General features: G+C 41.4%; 1 protein-coding gene, 1 long non-coding RNA gene and 2 pseudogenes across 2 annotated transcripts; 3 read left to right on the forward strand and 1 right to left on the reverse strand.

Moving 5' to 3' along the window:
• Window positions 1–731: 731 nt before the first annotated feature.
• Window positions 732–2,653, forward strand: LOC147964272 (uncharacterized). The gene is made up of 2 exons (XM_087529905.1): window positions 732–2,594; window positions 2,642–2,653. The coding sequence occupies exons 1-2, from the start codon at window positions 732–734 to the stop codon at window positions 2,651–2,653; spliced, it is 1,875 nt and encodes a 624-aa protein (XP_087386031.1).
• A 981-nt stretch (window positions 2,654–3,634) lies between these two features.
• LOC147964273 (uncharacterized) lies at window positions 3,635–5,000 on the forward strand (annotated as a pseudogene).
• Window positions 5,001–10,208: 5,208 nt separating this feature from the next.
• Window positions 10,209–15,855, forward strand: LOC147964274 (uncharacterized). Its single transcript, XR_015607500.1, has 2 exons — window positions 10,209–10,592; window positions 15,614–15,855. It is a non-coding gene; the product is annotated as an uncharacterized LOC147964274 (long non-coding RNA).
• Window positions 11,776–15,270, reverse strand: LOC147964275 (tyrosine-sulfated glycopeptide receptor 1 pseudogene; annotated as a pseudogene).
• Window positions 15,856–19,409: the final 3,554 nt, after the last annotated feature.

The following is a 19,409-nucleotide window of genomic DNA, read 5'->3' on the forward strand; positions in this document are numbered from 1 at the left end:
AGGAGCAAGCAAAAATAAAACACATAGAGAAACCCGGGAACCCTGTAAGGCAACTGAAGCTCCCGTCTTGGGGCGTTACAATCGGCCCCCACACCGATGACGGCTGCGACCTAGATCCAGAGTCGGCCGCGGCGGTGGGCCTGTCACCGGAGCCTGGTACCGAGGAAGCAGCTTCGCAGATTGGTCCCGAGGATGTGCTCCCGTTCGCCCCATCTTCAGCTAGGTAATCTGAATCTTTCAAAATATGTTCTTTCAATCTTTCCTTACTACTGGATCTGTTTTATACATTGAACAAAGATTCTGGTTTTGAATATTGATTTGTTAGTCATTTAGAAGTGACTTCCTGAATATTTATCGAATATCACATCTTCAGTCAGGGTTCAGTTATGTTAGTAGTACTGTAGGGTTCTGAATTTTTGGAGAAAATCACACTGCAGTGTTCATTTATGTTATTGTCATGTTACTATAATTGACTTGGTAATTTTGCTTACACTGCATTGTAATGGTGAGCTATATTAGGCCTGAAGATATTCATTTGTCTATGCTAGTAATGTTAGTACTAATTTGATGGTTCTAAATTTTTAGAATAGTGCATTCTAATGGTCAGATATAATGGTCAGTTATGTTGATACAATTGACTTATTAATATTCATTTGTATGTCCATTTTAGGCCTGAAGATTTATGGTCAATCTATTTCCAGTTTCCTGGGAAGAAGTATGCTCTTGTTAAGATGTCTGAAAGAGAAATCACTTATGGTAGTTTGGTCAATGTAATGGTCACCAATGGATACTATAAGGATGACAGTCTTTGCTACTTGAAAGAGGAAGATATAGGGCTGCAAGGTGTTTGTGTCATTAAAGGCAACATTGAAGTAGTTCGAATGCTGAGAGAATTTGAGAGCACCCAGACATTGTCACTGACAGTTGTAAAGGGAAAGTTAGTTATTGAACCACCAATTGGAGAAGATCAAGATGCACAGCAAATAGATGTAGAGCCAGATGTTGTCTTTGCTGTTGCTGAATCAGGTGTTGTGCACAAATCAGTTCCTCCTAACTGTCAGTTACATCTTGGGACACAGGAAAGTGTAAATTTTTTGCCACTCAAATCAGTTCCTCCTAACTGTCAGTTACATCTTGGGACACAGCTTAACACTGAAGTAAGTGTCAATTATGTTGATTTTCAGTTTGATTCAGATGAGGAGGACAATGCAGTTAGTGAGGAAGAAATTCCTGTAGGAGAAGAAGAAGATGACTCAGATTCAAGCAGTGATGAAGAATTTGTAGTTGATGTGGACCTCTTAGGTGCAGGAGAAGAAGAAGATGACTCAGATTCAGTGCAGTATGTGGAAGAACAGAGTGCAAAGAGGAGGAAAGAGGAACATGAGCTAGATGAAACTATTGCTGACATAAAGAGGAAGAGAGCTGAATACATGGCTAGTACACACTGTGAGGGGGACACAGATCCTGAAGATATATATGACATGGACCAGGAAGAAGATGATGAGGAGGCCCAAGAGATCCCAGTTCCTGAGCCTGTTAAGAAGAAGGCAAAGAGGCCAGGTCCTACAAGTAGGTCCCACTCAAGTGCTGGGCCAACCATTAATCCTGATTGGTTTCCATCTTCAGAAGAGGAAGATACAGGCTTTGAAGCAGATGATGATGGCAATGAACCAATGTCCTTTGTTATCAGCTCTGGCAGAAGGAGTAGAGCTAAGAAAAGACCACCTAGGGTCTGGTATGATGAGGACAGGATGCATCTTGAACAACAATTTCAGCTGAAGCTCTGTTTCAAAGATGTTTACCAATTCAGAGAGGCCCTTGTCAACTTGCATGTGAAACAACTTAGAAGATACAAATATCACAAAAACTATAGTGATAGGATAATAGTTTGCTGTGATGGAGATGGATGTCAGTTCTACATGGTAGCAGCACAGATAAGAAATGAGCCCACTTTCTGCATTAAGAAGATGAGGTTGGAGCACACATGTCCCACCCAGTCTGAGAAAACTAGGATTAGTTCAAGGTGGCTTGGCAACAAAATGCTTGAAACTATCAGATCAGATCCCAACACTACTGTACCTGCTATTGTTGACAAGGCAAAGAGGCAATTTGGGCTTGAGATTCCTAGGATGATGGCATGGAGGGCTAAGAAGAAAGCAAAGGAGATTGTGCTTGGTGATCACAAGAAGCAATATAAGAGGCTGAGAGACTATTTGGAGACTGTGAAGCTTACAAATCCTGGATCTAGGTGCATTGTCACTACTGTTAGTGGCAAAACCAGAGAAAATCCTACTGCTGGACCAAGGCTCCATGGTCTATTTTTCAGTTTGAATGCATGTTGTGAGGGCTTCTTGAATGGATGTAGGCCATTCATAGGTCTAGATGGCTGCTTCATCAAATTGACAAGTGGTGCACATATACTAGCAGCTACTGGAAGGGATGCAAACAACAATATGTACCCCATTGCATTTGGAGTGGTTGGAGTTGAAGATACAGTGAACTGGTCCTGGTTCTTGACACAACTCAAGTATGCTCTAGGAGGAAGTGAAGAGGGCAAATTTGGAAAGTACACATTCATGTCTGATAGACAGAAGGTTAGTTCATTTAGTTCATTTGCTTTTTCATTTACTTGTTCATTTAGTTGTTCATTTAGTTCATTTACTTGTTCATTTAGTTCATTTACTTGTTCATTTAGTTCATTAGCTTGTTTATTTAGTTGATGCCATCATCAAAGTGATGCCATCAAGACTACTTGGTAGGTGTCGAGTCGTAACGCTTCTTGTCGACACTTAGGTCTAGATGGCCTAGGGTGACCCATGTAGGATCAAGAAACATAGGCATCATCAAAGTGATGCCATCAAAACTAGTTGGTAGGTGTCGAGTCGTAACGCTTCTTGTCGACACTTAGGTCTAGATGGCCTAGGGTGACCAATGTAGGATCAAGAAACATAGGCATCATCATAGTGATGCCATCAAGACTAGTTGGTAGGTGTCGAGTCGTAACGCTTCTTGTCGACACTTAGGTCTAGATGGCCTAGGGTGACCAATGTAGGATCAAGAAACATAGGCATCATCATAGTGATGCCATCAAGACTAGTTGGTAGGTGTCGAGTCGTAATGCTTCTTGTCGACACTTAGGTCTAGATGGCCTAGGATGACCCATGATGGCCTAGGGTGACCCATGATGGCCTAGGGTGACCAATCAAGACTAGTTGATCATCAAAGTGAAACCATCATGTTTAGTGATTTTAAATGATTTAAAATCATATTAAATCATTTAAAATCATTTAAAATCATATTAAATCATTTAAAATCATATTAAATCAATTAAAATCATATTAAATCATTTAAAATCATATTAAATCAATTAAAATAATTTAAAATCATATTAAATCATTTAAAATCATATTAAATCATTTAAAATCATTTACAATCATATTAAATCAATAAAAATCATTTAAAATCATATTAAATCATATTAAATCATTTAAAATCATTTCAATTCACTTTCATGCAGGGTCTACTCAATGCAGTGACAGCAGTATCCCCAAACTGCCATCATAGGTACTGTTTGAGGCACATCTATGCAAACTTCCAGAGAGCAGGATTTGGAGGAGAGGATTTGAAGAGATGCATGGATGCAGCTGCCTATGCTTACACTGAACATGACTTTAATTTGGCTATGGAAAGCATGAAGGCTGAGTGCACTGCTGCTTGGGAGTGGATGTCAAGAATTCCTCCTAAAGCTTGGTCTAGGCATGCAATGGACACTAATTGCAAAACTGATTTGGTGGTGAATAACTTGAGTGAAGTTTTAATAAGTACATTCTAGATGTAAGGAACAAGCCAATTGTCACAATGATCAATGGGATCAAGGACAAGTTTCTAGTGAGGTTTCACCAGAAGAGAGAGGGTGGAAAATGTGCTAGATGGGAGATTGCACCAACCTATGCAGAGAGGTTGGAGATGAACAAGAAGTATGCAAGGGATTGCAAAGCACTGATAGCTGGCCAAGGACTTTTCCAAGTCACTAGTGGAGACAAGACCTATGGTGTTGACACAAACCTACAGACATGTGGGTGCAAGAAATGGGACATCACTGGAGTTCCTTGCAACCATGCTTGTTCTGCCATCTATAGGTCTAAACAGCTGCCAGAGGATCATATCAATGTGTTTTTCAAGAAATCTATGTACTTGGAGGCATATAAGCCAGTAATTTACCCTGTTCCTGGTCTAGATAGCTGGGTGAAAACTCCAACACCTGACATTGAACCACCACAATTCAAAGATGACAAGAAGGGGCCAGCAGAAGAAAAAAGGAAAAAAGGAAAGTTTGAGCCACCTCAAGCAAAGCAGACATCTAGGATGGCTACTATAACATGTGGGAACTGCAAGCTGCAAGGACACAAGTACACAAGTTGTCCAAAGCCATTGAGGCCTGATCTGCAAATCAGGAGGAACAAGCACATGGTATTTTCATTTTGAAATTAGTTGAGTGTTCATTTCTATTGACTGATCATTATAAAGTTGTTTAATTTTTTAATTACAGGAAAACAGGACTGTACCTGAATGGCACCATGGTGCAGCTTCATCAGCTACTGGAAGTGCTAGGGGTGCACCATCATCATCTACTACAAACTACTACTCCTGGAAGGGGTGCTAGTTCTTCTCCTACTGCTGGGAGAGGTGCAAAGACTACTAGTGCTGCAGGAAGGGGTGCATCCTCATCTCCTACTACTGGAAGGGGTGCTAGTTCATCTGCTGCTGCTGGAAGAGGAGCAAAGTCTGCTACTACTCCTGGAAGGGGTGCTAGTTCTTCTCCTACTGCTGGGAGAGGTGCAAGATCTTCCACTGCTGCTGGAAGGGGTGCAAAAAGGTTCAAGCCTCCAAGAAGTTCTGCAGAAGCTTCTACTAGCCAGCCTGCAGGCAGTAGGCCAAAGAGGACAAAGTACATGAGCAAGAGGATGGAGGGATACTTTTATGCCAGTGGGAACTATTAAATGCTCAAAATTGAAGTCTGTATGCAAGTGCATGTGTGCTAAATCAGGCATTACATCACTTTATTTATGACATTATGAACCTATGTATGGCACTCAGAACCTAAGTTTGTTAAACCTATGTATGGCACTTTGAAGTTATCTATGTTTATCTCCTGATGTTCAAATTTTGTGCAAACATTTAGAATATATGTTCTGTGCAAATATTATGGCAAAACAACCACAAACATTTAGAATATATATTCTGTGCAAATATTATGGCAAAACAACCACAAACATTTAGAATATATGTTTTGTGCAAATATTATGGCAAAACAACCACAAACATTTAGAATATATGTTTTGTGCAAATATTATGGCAAAACAACTACAAACATTTCATTTCATACAAACAAAATACATTAATAAGTAGGACATTGATCCAAAGATGCATTGATCCAAAGATACATTGATAATAAGTAGGACATTAATTAGTTCTTGGGAGTACACAACACAAGTCTTCGGAGTACACAACACAAGTCTTGGACATAAAGATACATAAAGTATTACAGCTTTGGAAGTGCATAAGAGCACATTCATATCAACTGCAGTGCTACCCTAAACCACACCACAATACATACTTAAAAATCATCACATATGTCCTTCAACTTCTTGATCTTGTCCTTGTACCCATGTTTCTGTTTGAGCAGATCTGCAATCATGTACTCCAGTTTTTTCTTCTCTTGTTTCAGTTGGTCCCTCTCTGTCACAACTTGGTCTCTCTCTACCACTAGCTGGTCCCTCTCTTTCTCTGCCTTTGTCCTAAGTACCTGATGAAGATTGGTACAACCATGGTTTGCCAGCTTCTTCTTCTCCATCTCCTCTTTGAGATCACTTAGAGCCAACCTAGCATTGCCCAACTCTGTGATAGCATCCTCCTTGTCAGCAACCATTTTAGCAAAGTCCAGTTTGAAAAACCTCAGATCTTCCTCCATCTTCCTCTTTTCTCCAACTAGTTTGAAATTTCTTTCACCAAGCTCAACATTTTGTTTCAGCCTGTCATCGATTTCTTTGTTATACATGCTCCACAATTCAGTGAGGGTGAACTGCATAGCCACTGACCACTCTGGGTATATCCACTCAGATAGTTGCACTTTAGTTCTGCCTACAATTAAATAAATATGTTCTCAATAAGAAATTATATGAAATGTGCACAAATTATATAATACTGTATGAAATTGTAGTTTAGTTCTTTACACCCAAATGTGCACAATCTGTAGTTTTTGTTCTATCCACTGAAATTTAGTTTAATTATATCCACTGAATTTTAGTTTAGTTCTATCCACTGAATTATATTATATACATCAATTGGTGCCTAAATCAAATATTACATCATTAATTAATAGATATATTCTCAAAATTGTATGCACAAACTCTGGGCAAAAACAATTATAACAGCATATATAATTGTTTTCCCATCTATAAGATTGTATATGCATAGATTATATGCATACATTATGGGCAACAACTATTACATCTTCATGGGCTACATTATATCCATCTATAAGATTGTATATGCATAGATTATATAGATTATGGGCACAAACAACTATTACATCAACTGAAGCAACATCTATCCAGGAACAAATCTTTGATACACAAATTGGAGTACTAACAAGTGAATGAGCATAAACTAACTAAGCTAATCTACTTACACTACTAACCAACATACCTTCTCCTGAGCACACGCAAGAAAACGTCTGCCAGTGTCCACAGATTCAAATGCAACAAGCCTAACACACGGTTCTTATGCAGACAACGAGACGACAAATCGTGAGCAATGCCACTCCATTCATAGCAAGAGATAGTCCTAGGAAGCTACCAGCACACAAATTGCACAAATCAGCAACCTGGTTAAAAATCCCCAAATGATGAACCCTAACCCTAGCGGGATGAACCCTAATCCGTGGGGGAGGCGAGAGGCGAACACGCATACCTGGCTAGTGACTTCTTCGCCGTCCGAAGAAGAGCTCGAGGACTGGTCGCTCCAAGAAACCATGGCGGAGCGGCGAAAGGCGGCGAGTCGACAGTGGCGGCGCCGGCAGTGGTCGGGGTCGAGAGAGAGGAGAGCGAGAGTGATGAACTGGCTGGTCTGGTTCGAACATCGACCGGTGCGGGCCACTTAGACGGGCGCGCCGAAACGGCCGTCCCTCGCCGTCTAACGGCGTCCGTCAACACGCGCCACGTCAGCCCAACAGGCGGGACTCACCTGTCGGATTCGCTGTTTTCTGGGCTAAAACGCAGCGTCAGTGCTCCGCGTTACAGATTAGCCCCATTGTTGGTGGTTTTTTGTGAACTGCCTCAAATGTGGTACCGATCTGTTACCCTAGCCCATAATGTGGTGGTTTTGAGTAAATTACTCCAACGTAGAAAACTACACCACTGAACAAGAGTTCCAGACCCACATCTTAGTCTATTTTTTCGGTGATTATTAGAAGCATGTTTGCTCTTTGCAAAAAAAATAAATATAGAAGCATGTTTGTGATCCAACGTGCAGCTGAGCACGAGCGAACATCTAGGTGGGGCATCACATGTGGTGGAGGATTAGCCGGTTGGAATTTTTGAGCGAGTGAGGCTGGTTGTAATGAGAAGTATCATGCATATGATACTAGTGTATAATACTACTTTCCTAATGCATAGTATCATATATTAATATTATATAATATATTTTTTTATTATCGTGCATGACACATAGTAGCATAATACTCTCTCCATTCCTTGATATAGGGTGTATAGTTTTCTTGCACGAATATTAACGCATGGGCTGGGAGTGGAAATTTCGTTGGTTTTGGACGTAAAAGTCCCTGGTGCAAACACGTGAGACTATAGAGAGAAAATTAGGCAAATCAAGATCCTCATTATTATGATACAGTATCATGATATGATACTCAACCTTTTATTTCTTTATTTAATTTCATGTCACCTCGTCAAAATTGCATAGTTGGCATGCATGATACTAATTATAATACTTCCATTACGACTAGCCTGATTAGATTGACCCAGGCGGTGACGCATGCCGTTTAATCTATCGTAGGACCTTGGGTTAGGACTAATAAACATAAGGATTCTCTGCAAATATTAAAGACCTTGATAAGTGTCACACGTGTCGCACGAACACATGGCAACTTCAAACATTTTTTATGGCAAGTTTAGTGATGGAGGGATGGCAACTTTCATTGTCAAGCATGACAATTTTCTTTTCAGATGTAGTGCTTCGTGCCACACGTGTGGTACTTGTCATTTGAGAATATTAATTATAGACTAAAAATATTATAGTACCTCCCTTTATTATATTATAGTAGTTACAATTAAAATTAAATAGGATCACCGCAGCAAAAGCATCATATAGAAGGTCTCGTGCGTTGGATTTTTTTAAGGGAAAGGTCTCGTGTGTGTTTTTTTCTTTTGAGAAGAAAGGTCTCGTGCGTTTTTTTTTCTTTTGAGCGACAGTTCTCGTGCGTAGGTGCGCTTGCTCGGGCACCCCTATGTCTCGCTTTAAGCGAGCACAGGGGGAAGCCTCGCGTCGACGGGAGCCTAGATGTGCCGGCCCAGCCGTGCGGGAGGCCACGGCCTGTTAATTTTGTTCAGTTTTCTGTTCTCGTTTTTTGCTTTATTTTTGTACTTTTATTTATACTTTAAAATATTCTACACATATATATGCAAGTATTTGAAAAATATTGAATAGTATTAAAAAAATGTTGAACAAGTATTTGACAAATGTCAAATAAGTATGAAAAATTGTTGAACGAGTATTTGAAAAATGTTGAACAAGTATTTGAAAATTTTGAATAAATATTTAAAATGTTGAAAAAGTATTTGACAAATTTCTAATAAATATTAAAAATTGTTGACCAAGTATTTGAAAATTTTAAATAAGTATTAAATTTTTTGAATAATTATAAAAAAAATGTGGATGAGTATTTGAAAAATGTTTAACAAGTATTTAAAAAATGTTGAATAAGTATTAAAAATATTGAATACGCATTCAGACAATGTTGGATGTGCATAAAAAATATTGATCACTTATTAAAAATGTTTTGACTTACACAAAAATTTAGATTGAAAACAAAAACAAACATAATAAAGAACAAAAAATAAAGAGAAAAAACCAAAAAAAATGGAGAAGAAAAAAACAAAAGAATAGAATAATGCAAAAAGAACATTATAACCAAATAAAAACAAATGCAAAATGAATGAAAGAAAATGGAAAAGAAAAGGAAAAGAAACAAAATGAAACAAAAAAAGAAAAATCTCGAAGAAAACGGCTGGAATAGCCTCAAGTAGGCTGCGTGCCTAGTTTTTTTTTAAGGTAAAGCAGAGCTTTATTGAACTTTAACGGTGCTTAGGCAAATTGCCTTGAGCACAAACAGCCACAGGGGCTGGTACATCTGACTCCCACTATATATAGTGGTTTGGTTCATACATGCACCCAATGGCAACAAGTTCATGAGCTACATGGTTGGCACTACGCCGGCACGCTGATATTACATGCTTGGAGAACCACAGTTTCAGTTGGAATTTCGAGTCCTCGATAATCGCTGCATAAGGTGATGAATCAACCTTCCGCAAGTCCAATGCGTCGGCCAGGAGTTGGGAATCGGTCTCAAAAACCACCCGTATCATTCCCAGTTCAGCAGCCATGGCTATGGCCTGTGTCATCACATGTGCTTCGGCCCCAAAAATATCACATATATGGTCTTGACGACCAGCTCGAGCTGCAACAATATTTCCTTCTGTATCCCTGGCAACAACTCCCCATCCAGCATGAGAATCTCTCACCCGGAACGCTGCGTCTGTGTTTATCTTGATCATAGCATTTGGCGGAGGCTGCCATAGCTGCATATGTTTTCCCTTGACGGCCGTCTGCAGCGTTTCTGTGTATTCTAGTACTTCAGCCCGGACCCTTCTGGCTAGTTCTTAGTACGAAACGAAATTGAGTGGAGTGGTTAGCGCGGCGTGCGTTCTCCCGGAGACCCGGGTTTGATCCCTCCTTCTCGACGCGACGGGGAAAAAACGCTTCAGCGAGAGCTTGGGCCGGCCCAATACGACGCGAGACGAGGGAAACGATTCAGCGAGAGAGCTCGGGCAAACGCGCGCCTCCCATCGGGCGCTGGGCCTGGCCCATTTACGGGGTGACGCAGGTGACCGGCTTACTCTGGACATTTGCCGCGCTCTATCGCCGTCGCTCCTCGCTCAGGGCCCGGCGATTCAATGGCCACTCTCACCGGAAGTGCCTCCAGCCTCTTCGTGGCATGCCTCCGTGCTCGCGCGGCATCCTCGCTTCCACGCTCACTCCATTCCACGCGCGCGCGGCGCCATCCATCCCTCCGACGCAATGCCGGCCTGTCGTGCCCAGCGCCGGCCGCTTCGGCAGGGGCGCGCTCAGGCCGTTCGGCGGAATGCCGATCTGGATGCCGGTTCTTACGCCGTTACAGCGGCGGGTCGAGAAGCTGGTTCGGGCTCGCAGATCAGTCTTGGGACGCGTTCTGACGCGTGTGCGTACGTGCCGGAGCGGCGAGCTGGGTGATCTCTCCGCAGCGTGAATCCTTGGACCTGGTACGTCGCCTAGGTGCTTCTGATCGTGATTCCTCTCGTATTCTGATAGTGTCGAATACATGGTACTCGTATTATTAAATCTCATCTCATTCCTTTCGAATTTTGGACCAACCGAACATTTTCTTATCTGTAGTGATTCAGTAATTCACCTCCAACTCCGGCGGTTCCTAAAATTGTCTGATCCAAAGCAGACAGCCCACAGCACATAAAATTTCACTTAAATGGGAACCATTTCAATCCTTCACTGAGAAATGACAACCATTCTACACGTTTATACTTTGCCGCATGCTTGTCAAACTTAAGCATATGAGGTATAATACTTCAAGAAATATCTCAAGAAAGATGAATTTCCTAAAATAATCTTTAAAGAAGTAGTACGTATAGCTTAAAATGGCGACCTGTTAAGACTGTTATTTTGGGACCCGGGCGACATGGTGCTCGCTGTCAAGCTCGTGGTATCGTGGAGATGTCCATTGGTATCCATGGCAGCTGTAATTAATAGAACAATACGACCTGTACATATATACGGAACAGTTGGGCTGAATTGCTGTTGTGTATGGCATTGTTCACCAAGCATGCGCCTACTGGACTGTGCAGAGGTACTCTTGGACATGACATCTTCAATTAACAGTGCCGACTGGATTTGCCTTTCGGATTAAATATGTTGATAATCTGGAGGTTGGCTTCCTCGTTGTCTTCGTCCACTATGCAGCTATAGCACATTAGTTATAGTGCATAAAAATATGATCCTAAAATATATAGGAAGCATTGTGCTATAATCTCTCGCAGTTAGCCACAAACAAGGAGTTTTCTGCACCTAGTGCCAATGTTAGAAAACAACCCTACTTAGTATCATTTTAACCATTTGGTACAAACTATCAACAATTATGGAACTTACTATCATAATAACATCCCTGGCGTTTTTCTTGTCCACCTCTAAACAACATGAATGGACCTTTATACCAGTTCTTGTTTTTGTCATTGTTCAAATCTGAACTTTTTTCTTTGCACAGATTTTCTCTATTTTGGGGTGAATTGTTCATGTGTGTTGTAGTGAAAAATTCTTCTACAAGATTAGTCGGCGGAGTACAACTAAAAAAACATGCCACGAGAATCACCTGGCTGAACACTAATAATGATAATCATTAATGCAAAACATGGGCAGCTTTGCTTGATTAGAATATTGCCTCTGGCAGATGACCCCGCCCGAACTACAACTTCTTGTTGATTGCTTTTTTGAACCTGTACAATGTATGAAACAAACTCTAAGATTATCAGAAGTATTAGTTCTAGTGAAACTAAGAAAGTTTAAAGTACATCGTGCTCGAAAAGTATCTATCATGTGTTTAGTCCATTATATTTTTGCTGATCTTTGCATGTGCAGATCAGCGTCTATATTGACCAGGCAGGAGACTACTTCCATGACAGTTGGCCTTGTAAACTGATTTTGGTCGACGCATTTGCAAGCGGCTTCAAGAACCTTCAGCATTTGCTCTTCGTATCCTGTTCCTCGAAGTGCTGGATCCAAGACCTCAACTTGCTTTCCCTCAGACCTCATCTGCAGCACCCATGGGACAAGTTCTTTTGATGTTGATAGGACTGGAACAGGCCGCATTCCAGTGAGAAGCTCAATCAGGACTACTCCGAAACTGTACACATCGCCTCTCAATGTAGCAACCCATGCTTGCCCATACTCAGGGGGGATGTAACCCATAGTACCGACAAGTTCAGTTGTTACATGAGTTTGGTTGGGAAGAATCAATCTGGCAAGCCCAAAATCTGCAACATAAGCTTTAAATCCTTTGTCCAGCAGGATGTTACTGGATTTGATGTCTCGGTGGACAATTTGAGGGTTGCAGACATCATGGATATGAGAAAGTCCCAGGCTAGCTCCTTTTGCGATCTTGAGCCGAGTCGGCCAGTCAAGAGATGAGCTAGCATCATCATCATCCTTGTTATGCAGCCAATCATCCAGGCTTCCATTCTCCATGTAGGAATATACGAGAAACCTTGAGTTTCCCTGGATGCAGTAACCCCACAGTGGTACAAGATTTTCATGTTGTGCCATGGAGAGAGCATCAACCTCGGCAGTGAACTCTCTTTCCATCAGACACATTTCATCATTGAGCTTTTTAATTGCCAGCTTGGAGCCATCAGGTAGCTCCGCCTTGTAGACTAACCCATACCCTCCACATCCAATGATGTTTTCCTTGTCAAAGTTGTTCGTAGCTTTCAAAATGTCATTGAATTTGAGCTTGTTTTCTTCACCCTGGCCTTCTGCCATCCGCATCACCACTAATGTTTGCTCTGAACTAGAGTAGAATGAAGTTGCTTCAACTTCTCCGTTACTTTCCCTTCTATTCTTTACCCTAAACCCCTTCTGCCTGATTGAGACAAGGAGACACGCCAGAAACAGAAGAATTGTGATCCCTCCAAAGAACACACCAAATGCAATCGCAAAAACGGCCTTCCTATCTCGTTTTTTTCTGGTGGACATAGATAATGAATCTGAACAACATTTGTGAGTGAGCATTGAGCCACACAGCTTTGGATTCCCATCGAAACTAGAATTCTGGAATGTATTAAATTGGCCTCCAGATGGAATAGGCCCTTCTAGGTCATTGCTTGAAATGTTGAATGCTGAAAGGAAGTGTAGGGTGTTCAATGCAGCTGGAATAGCACCTGTGAGATTGTTGCTGGAAAAATCTAGGACCCGCAAGTTTCTGAGGTCACAAATCGATTGGGGGATCTGTCCAGATAACTTGTTGAAGCTGAAATCCAGCTCAACAAGCATATTCAACTGACCAATCTGTGGGGGAATCACACCTGTAAGGCTGTTGTTGCTTAGATTCAACATTGCTGGGATAGATGTAACCACACGGTACTGAAGTGATGGGCCATTATAAAGAGGCAGCTCAAAGACCCTTTGGTCCAAATGAGTTGTGTTGTCAGTTGATTTTAGCATTGGCATCTCCGTAAATGTTACCGGGATTTCTCCTGTAAGAGTGTTGCTTGACACATCTATATGAAAGAGATGGCTTAAGGAGTTGATCCAGTCCGGTATTGGTCCAGTGAGTTGATTGCTTCTTAAAATTAACATCTTCAGTTGTGTCACTCTTGATATCCATAGAGGTATTTTTCCAGATAATTGGCAACTATCCATGTCCAAAACCTGAAGATTCTCAAAGCCATCAATTATGTCATCCTCTGGCATGAGCTCTCCCTTGAAAGTGTACGAAATAAGCAGGGTGGTAAGGTTCTTGCTGCTCTTAAGGATCTGAAACGCATTTGCAATGTTTGTGAAATTGTTTTTACCAAGTGACAAGAAGGACAGGTACTTCAGATTGCCTATTCTTGATGAGAGCTGCCCATATAACTTGTTGTTAGCTAGCCTCAGCGCAGTCAGGTTACTGCATGAGTACATACTTTCTGGAACTGTGCCGGTGAAGTTGTTGGACAAAAGATCTAAAGTTTTTAGATTGGGCAGGTTGGAGAAATCGACATTGGTAAGTTCTCCACTGAGTTTGTTGCTCTTCAGGTCAATTGTTATGAGATTTTTGCAATTGCTGAGAGCATATGGCAGCTCCCCTGACATGTTGTTGTTGTTCAAATGGAACTCCTCCAGCCTCTTGAGTTGACCTATATAATCTGGAATCTTTCCACTGAATTGGTTCCATCCAAGATCAAGGGTTACAAGATTTCTGAGGTTGACTATGCGTGTAGTATCAAGAACTCCATACAAACCATTATTTGCGAAAGACAGGTATTCCAATGAGGTTGCGTTGAAGAGTTCATCTGGGAGTCTTCCACTGAGGTTGTTATACCCAGCCCTGAGCTCTCTTAGCCTGGAGCAATCACCAAGTCCTGGGGGTACACTGCCACTGAATTTGTTGAAACACAGATCAAGCACTGTGAGGGATGGCGAGGTGTTACAGAATTGAGTTGGTATCTGCCCACTGAAGCTGTTATTGCTGGCATTGATTGCAATCAGATTCTCCATTGTTTTCCATGTGGTGGATGGAAACTGTCCTGCAAATAAGTTGCTTGAGATGTTTAGTACCTGCAGAGGTCTACCAGAGGTTGAAGATGGCAGCTCGTGGAGTGTTCCGTTGAGCTGGTTAAAGCTAACATCAAGGGTAGTAATGCTGCTGGATGCTAGCAATCCCAGAGGCAGACCACCGGACAACGAGTTGCCAGAGAGATCAAGGTACTGCAGCCCGGTGAGGATCCCAAGTGATTGTGAGATGTGCCCCTCGAGGCCCTTCGAAGGCAGCAAGATATTGGTGACTGTCCCATCTTGCCTGCAGGTGATCCCTTCCCACTTGCAGCAATCTGTGCCATTCCGCCATGACGCAGAGAGGCCGCCGTCTTGTGAGAGCTCGGCGAGGAACTGGAGAAGGGAGCCCTTCTCCTGCTCCGTGCAGGAACTGACAGGAGAGACCAAGCAGACCAGCAGCACAAGAGCAAGGCCAAGGGAAGGTATGCCCAATATTTTGCTGCATTTCTTGTTGGACAAATGGAGGGTGTGCATGGTTTTCTGGTGAACTAGCATGCAAACAAGAGCTAAAGTTGTACCCTGACTGGATGCATCAATGGTGGTCTAACCATGGAAGAGCATAATGGGGAAAGGAAAGATGATTTTGCTCCCATTTTGTATTGTCCACTTGCAGCCGTAGTCACCATGAAGGAAATCAAGGTCATGAAATTTGGAATTTGCAAAATTGCCACCAGCACACCAGCAACTTCCTAGTTCACACCGACGTTTCATTATTCCACTATTGGCCGCCCTGCTGTAATCTACTGACAAAGTCAACTGTCCAATCTTCCTGAACACCTCCCGTACAAAAAAAAACTGCATTGTAGATTGTGTAGCCGTCCTTGACTCAGTCCTTACTTAATTTGTACAACATGCCTTAATCTACTCACTTCTCTTGCCGGCTTCAAAACACCTCTAACTTCTTCCCGCTAGCACTTGACCAGAAAATGTACTTCTTGACGTATCCTTGCCTTTTTGTGAACAGGGAAAGGCCTGTTTTGAAAGGAAAGAACAGTTGGGTATCGATTTGCAGAATATTCTGAAAGGCGCTTGCGATGGCAAGCAGCATTCTTTGTTGCTTAATGGATGGGGTGGATGGTTGACCTGCTGGTGATCTGTTCTCTCTTCCTTCCTCTTGACCTGAGGGGTTACTTTTGTACTTGCTATCCTCTTGCCTAATAGGCAAAGATTGCCCTTATCATTCGAGCAAGCTTCTTTTGATGTTTATGTTTGCTGTTGTTTTTCATTCTCCTGGCTCCACTGGCGCACTATTATATTGTGGTTCGGAAACGGTTCGAAGTAAACTGGGTAACGTGTGAGTTCTGGCAGTGGCAGGCTGGTTGATCAGTTGGCTCTGATGATGCTCGTATGGTCATGGTCTTTAGGGACAGAACCATGTATTTATCTTACTTCTTTATCTTAAATTGGTGGCAGAACGTTTACCCTCATCGAGATTACCTTTTATTATTTTATTTTCTTTGAGGGAAGAGATTATCTTTTATTAAGCTATTAACATTGCCAGTTGTCAACCATTATGTGGACATAAGATCGACTCAACTGCCGTATAGTTTGAGATAGTTTTTAAATTTTGCACACAGTTATGGGTTATATGGCAACAAGCGTTTAAATGACTGAGCATTTTCCTTTTCATACCGATTTAGTTTTAGTTCATGGGTGATGATTTCTTTATTATTTGAGCTGGAAGTTCTTGGGTGATGATTGATGATGCTAGGTGCACTATATCATTATTGTTACTATTAGTATTATTTAGATGATGCACTCCATCATTGATAATTATATATGTGGTTAACAATTTTCCTCTTCTAATTAGGGGGGAGTGGGGGGTAGCATGTGCCAGGGAGACATGTAGTTTTGGTTCCTGAGCTCACATGCACCCTTGTGAACAATAAAAAACCGAAAATTTATTTAAAAAAACATGTTTGAGTGTTCTACCTACATGCAAAAATTCGTGAATAAATGAAACCGGTGGTGCTAAGAAAAAAAATTGGTGCTCTAAAATGGTCATTTTTGAAGCATTGGTTGTTTGCCCCTTTTGCACAGGACACCATAGATGTCACTTTTTCAGGAAAAGCTTGAAAACAGACTTTTCATAAAAAATTTGGTTGCTGTTTTTTCCCTGATTTTATTGACCTGGGTGTATGTGAGCTCGGGAGTACTTTTTTTTTGGGCGAAACCTCGGGAGTAGAATTGAAGTTTCTGTGTCAGGCACTCTATATGATGAAGGCTTTCAGAAACTGCAGCGCTGGCATCGCTTCCTTTTTGTCGTCCGGTTTAGTGTGTACTGCATCACTGATCTCCCTGTTTTTCTTTTTCTGCTAGTGCCGACTGAAGAACACGCCGTGTGGGCACAAAAGGACACAACACACAGGATCGAACGATACTGAGTATTTGGCGTGTCAGATTGGGGATCAAGCGTGTGTTTCAACACGTTGATGTACCTGGGCTCCACAAGACCGCAACGTGCGGCAGTCAACTCTCTCGTTAGCAGAAAGCCGTCATGTTTTTTCTGCATACCTTGCATTTTACACTTGGCCACTTGCAATAGAGAAATGGTGGTGAGAGTGAGACCCAACTTCTCGAAGGTGGTTCAGGTCGCTAATTACTTGATGTGCTGCGTGGAGCGGCGTTTCATGTGATGCATCGACGTCGTGGAGCCTCGGCGGCGAGGCGCAGCAAAGTCTCGACGACGGATGTGTGATGATAAACGCGCATAGCGAGGAGGCGTTGTCTGGCGTCGTGGGGGCGTCGATCGTAGGCCTGGCAAGGTCGATGCATCAGTACCTACTCCGAAGATGGATTGATGGAAGACGGCGGTGACGACCTATGAGTGTGTGGGATCGGTTTGTGCCCCAGACCCGGTATGTGGCTTGGTCAGGGCCTCCGGCTTTAGATGTTAGACTAGGTGAGAAGTGAGGGTATTCAGCTCACACTTTCTGCACTCCTTCATCAATGGATAGAAGTAGCAACAGATGTTGCCAAGATTGTGGCTTCAGACATATTGATGTATTACTTTATATAAGGTATCCTCCTCCTCCTCCTCTTCTTCTTCTTCTTCTTCTTCTTCTTCTTCTTCTTAAACTTCTTCCTCATCACTTGATTCAACAACTGCACATGCTTGGCCTTCAATTCTAGGCTTGGCTTGGTCAGACCTTTCGTCATGGCGGCCACTTTCTTCCCATTGGACACATATTCTTCACGTTGCACGAAAGTAGCAAGTAGCAATCAGTCATCTTCGAGAAACCAAACTCACATCTTATGTGAAATACCATGTCATCATAGTGAGGAGCAAGAGCGGTCGACAACTTCTCAACAAGAAACTAGTTGGTGATGATGAATCCATCATTGGACTTTTCACACTCAAAGCTTTGAAGCTTCACAACGAGGGCCTTGAGTCGGCCATGAAGATCTTGAGGTTTCTCATTCGGTTCCAACACAAAGAAGTGTGTCTCACTTTTGGCCATTTCATATATTAAGAGTTGAAGTGTGGAGGTCCCGCTCGTGGCCAACAATGTACTATCCCATATTTTCTCAGTGGATTCAATAATAAATTGAGGTTCCTCTCTCCTTCAGACAAGCCCTTTCTTATCAACATGTATGTGGAATCATTGAATTGATCATCAAAGACTTCTTGAGAAGTTAGGTTATTTGGGTTGACGGGATTGAAACCATCGACCACAACCCTCCACATATCCTAGAGGGGCCCTTGATATGACCCTGCATCTCAAATTTCCACGTTGAGAAATTCCCTTTCCCATTATAAATGGAAGGGTTACCTTGATAATCAACTTGTGATTTGTCCCCGGAAAGTTTGTAAAGGTTTGGAGATTGGCTCAAGTCTACCACTAGTGGTTAAGAATAGCATTCGTTGTGATATCTCAAGGATCATGGTGTCGGTATGCCTTCATGGTAACACCCACATCTCCAACGATTGGTAACCCACTTGCTCCTAAAAAATGGCTGACACGACGACTTGTATCGTACACTCGCCTGAAGAAAATTCACATCACGTTCTAGCAGGGCCGACCCACTTCTCGCTCGCTCACTCAACTTGTTTTGGTCCGCGTTTTCTAGTTTTCTTCTGTTTTTTTTCTCTTTCTTTGTTTTGTCACCTATTTTTTTGTTTCTCTCAAGGGTTTTTCTTCGTTTGTTTTCTTGGTTTTCACAGTTTTTGTTTTTGCATTTCTTTCTTTGTTTGTTTTTATTCATTTTCTTTGTTTGTCTTTTTCATTTTTATTAGTTTTCTTTGTTTTTAGTTCTACATTTTTATTTTTTCGTAGGCATCACAAACATTTTTCATATGCATATTTAAAATTTTGTAAATACATGATTAATATTTTTTTCGAAAATTTATATTTTTTATATCTCTTTTTTCCATACACAATTAATATTTTAACATTTTTAAACATATAAATTTGTTATGTCTAATTTTCCATACACATTGTACATCTTTGTATACATCATGAACATCTTTTATATACACCCTTAACATTTTGGAAATGCATGATTAACATTTCTTAAAACATATATTTTTTATGTCTACTTTTTCCATACACACTGTACATTTTTTGTATATATTAGAAACATTTTTTATGTACACGTTTAACATTTTCCAAATAGAAGATTAATATTGTGTTCATATTTTTATGTCTAGTATTTTCTGTACATATTGTACATTTTTTATGTGCATCCGAAATATTTTATCTACACAGTTAACATTGTACAAATACATGATTAACATTTTTCAAAAATGTATGTAAATT

Source organism: Triticum urartu, chromosome 6A (genome assembly GCF_056163025.1).
Source record: "Triticum urartu cultivar PI428250 chromosome 6A, HENAU_Tu73, whole genome shotgun sequence".
Classification (NCBI taxonomy): Eukaryota; Viridiplantae; Streptophyta; class Magnoliopsida; order Poales; family Poaceae; genus Triticum; species Triticum urartu.

Bases quoted from the DNA above. Each gene is read 5' to 3' on its own strand.
- LOC147964272 (XM_087529905.1), top strand. From the start codon at position 732: ATGTCTGAAAGAGAAATCACTTATGGTAGTTTGGTCAATGTAATGGTC.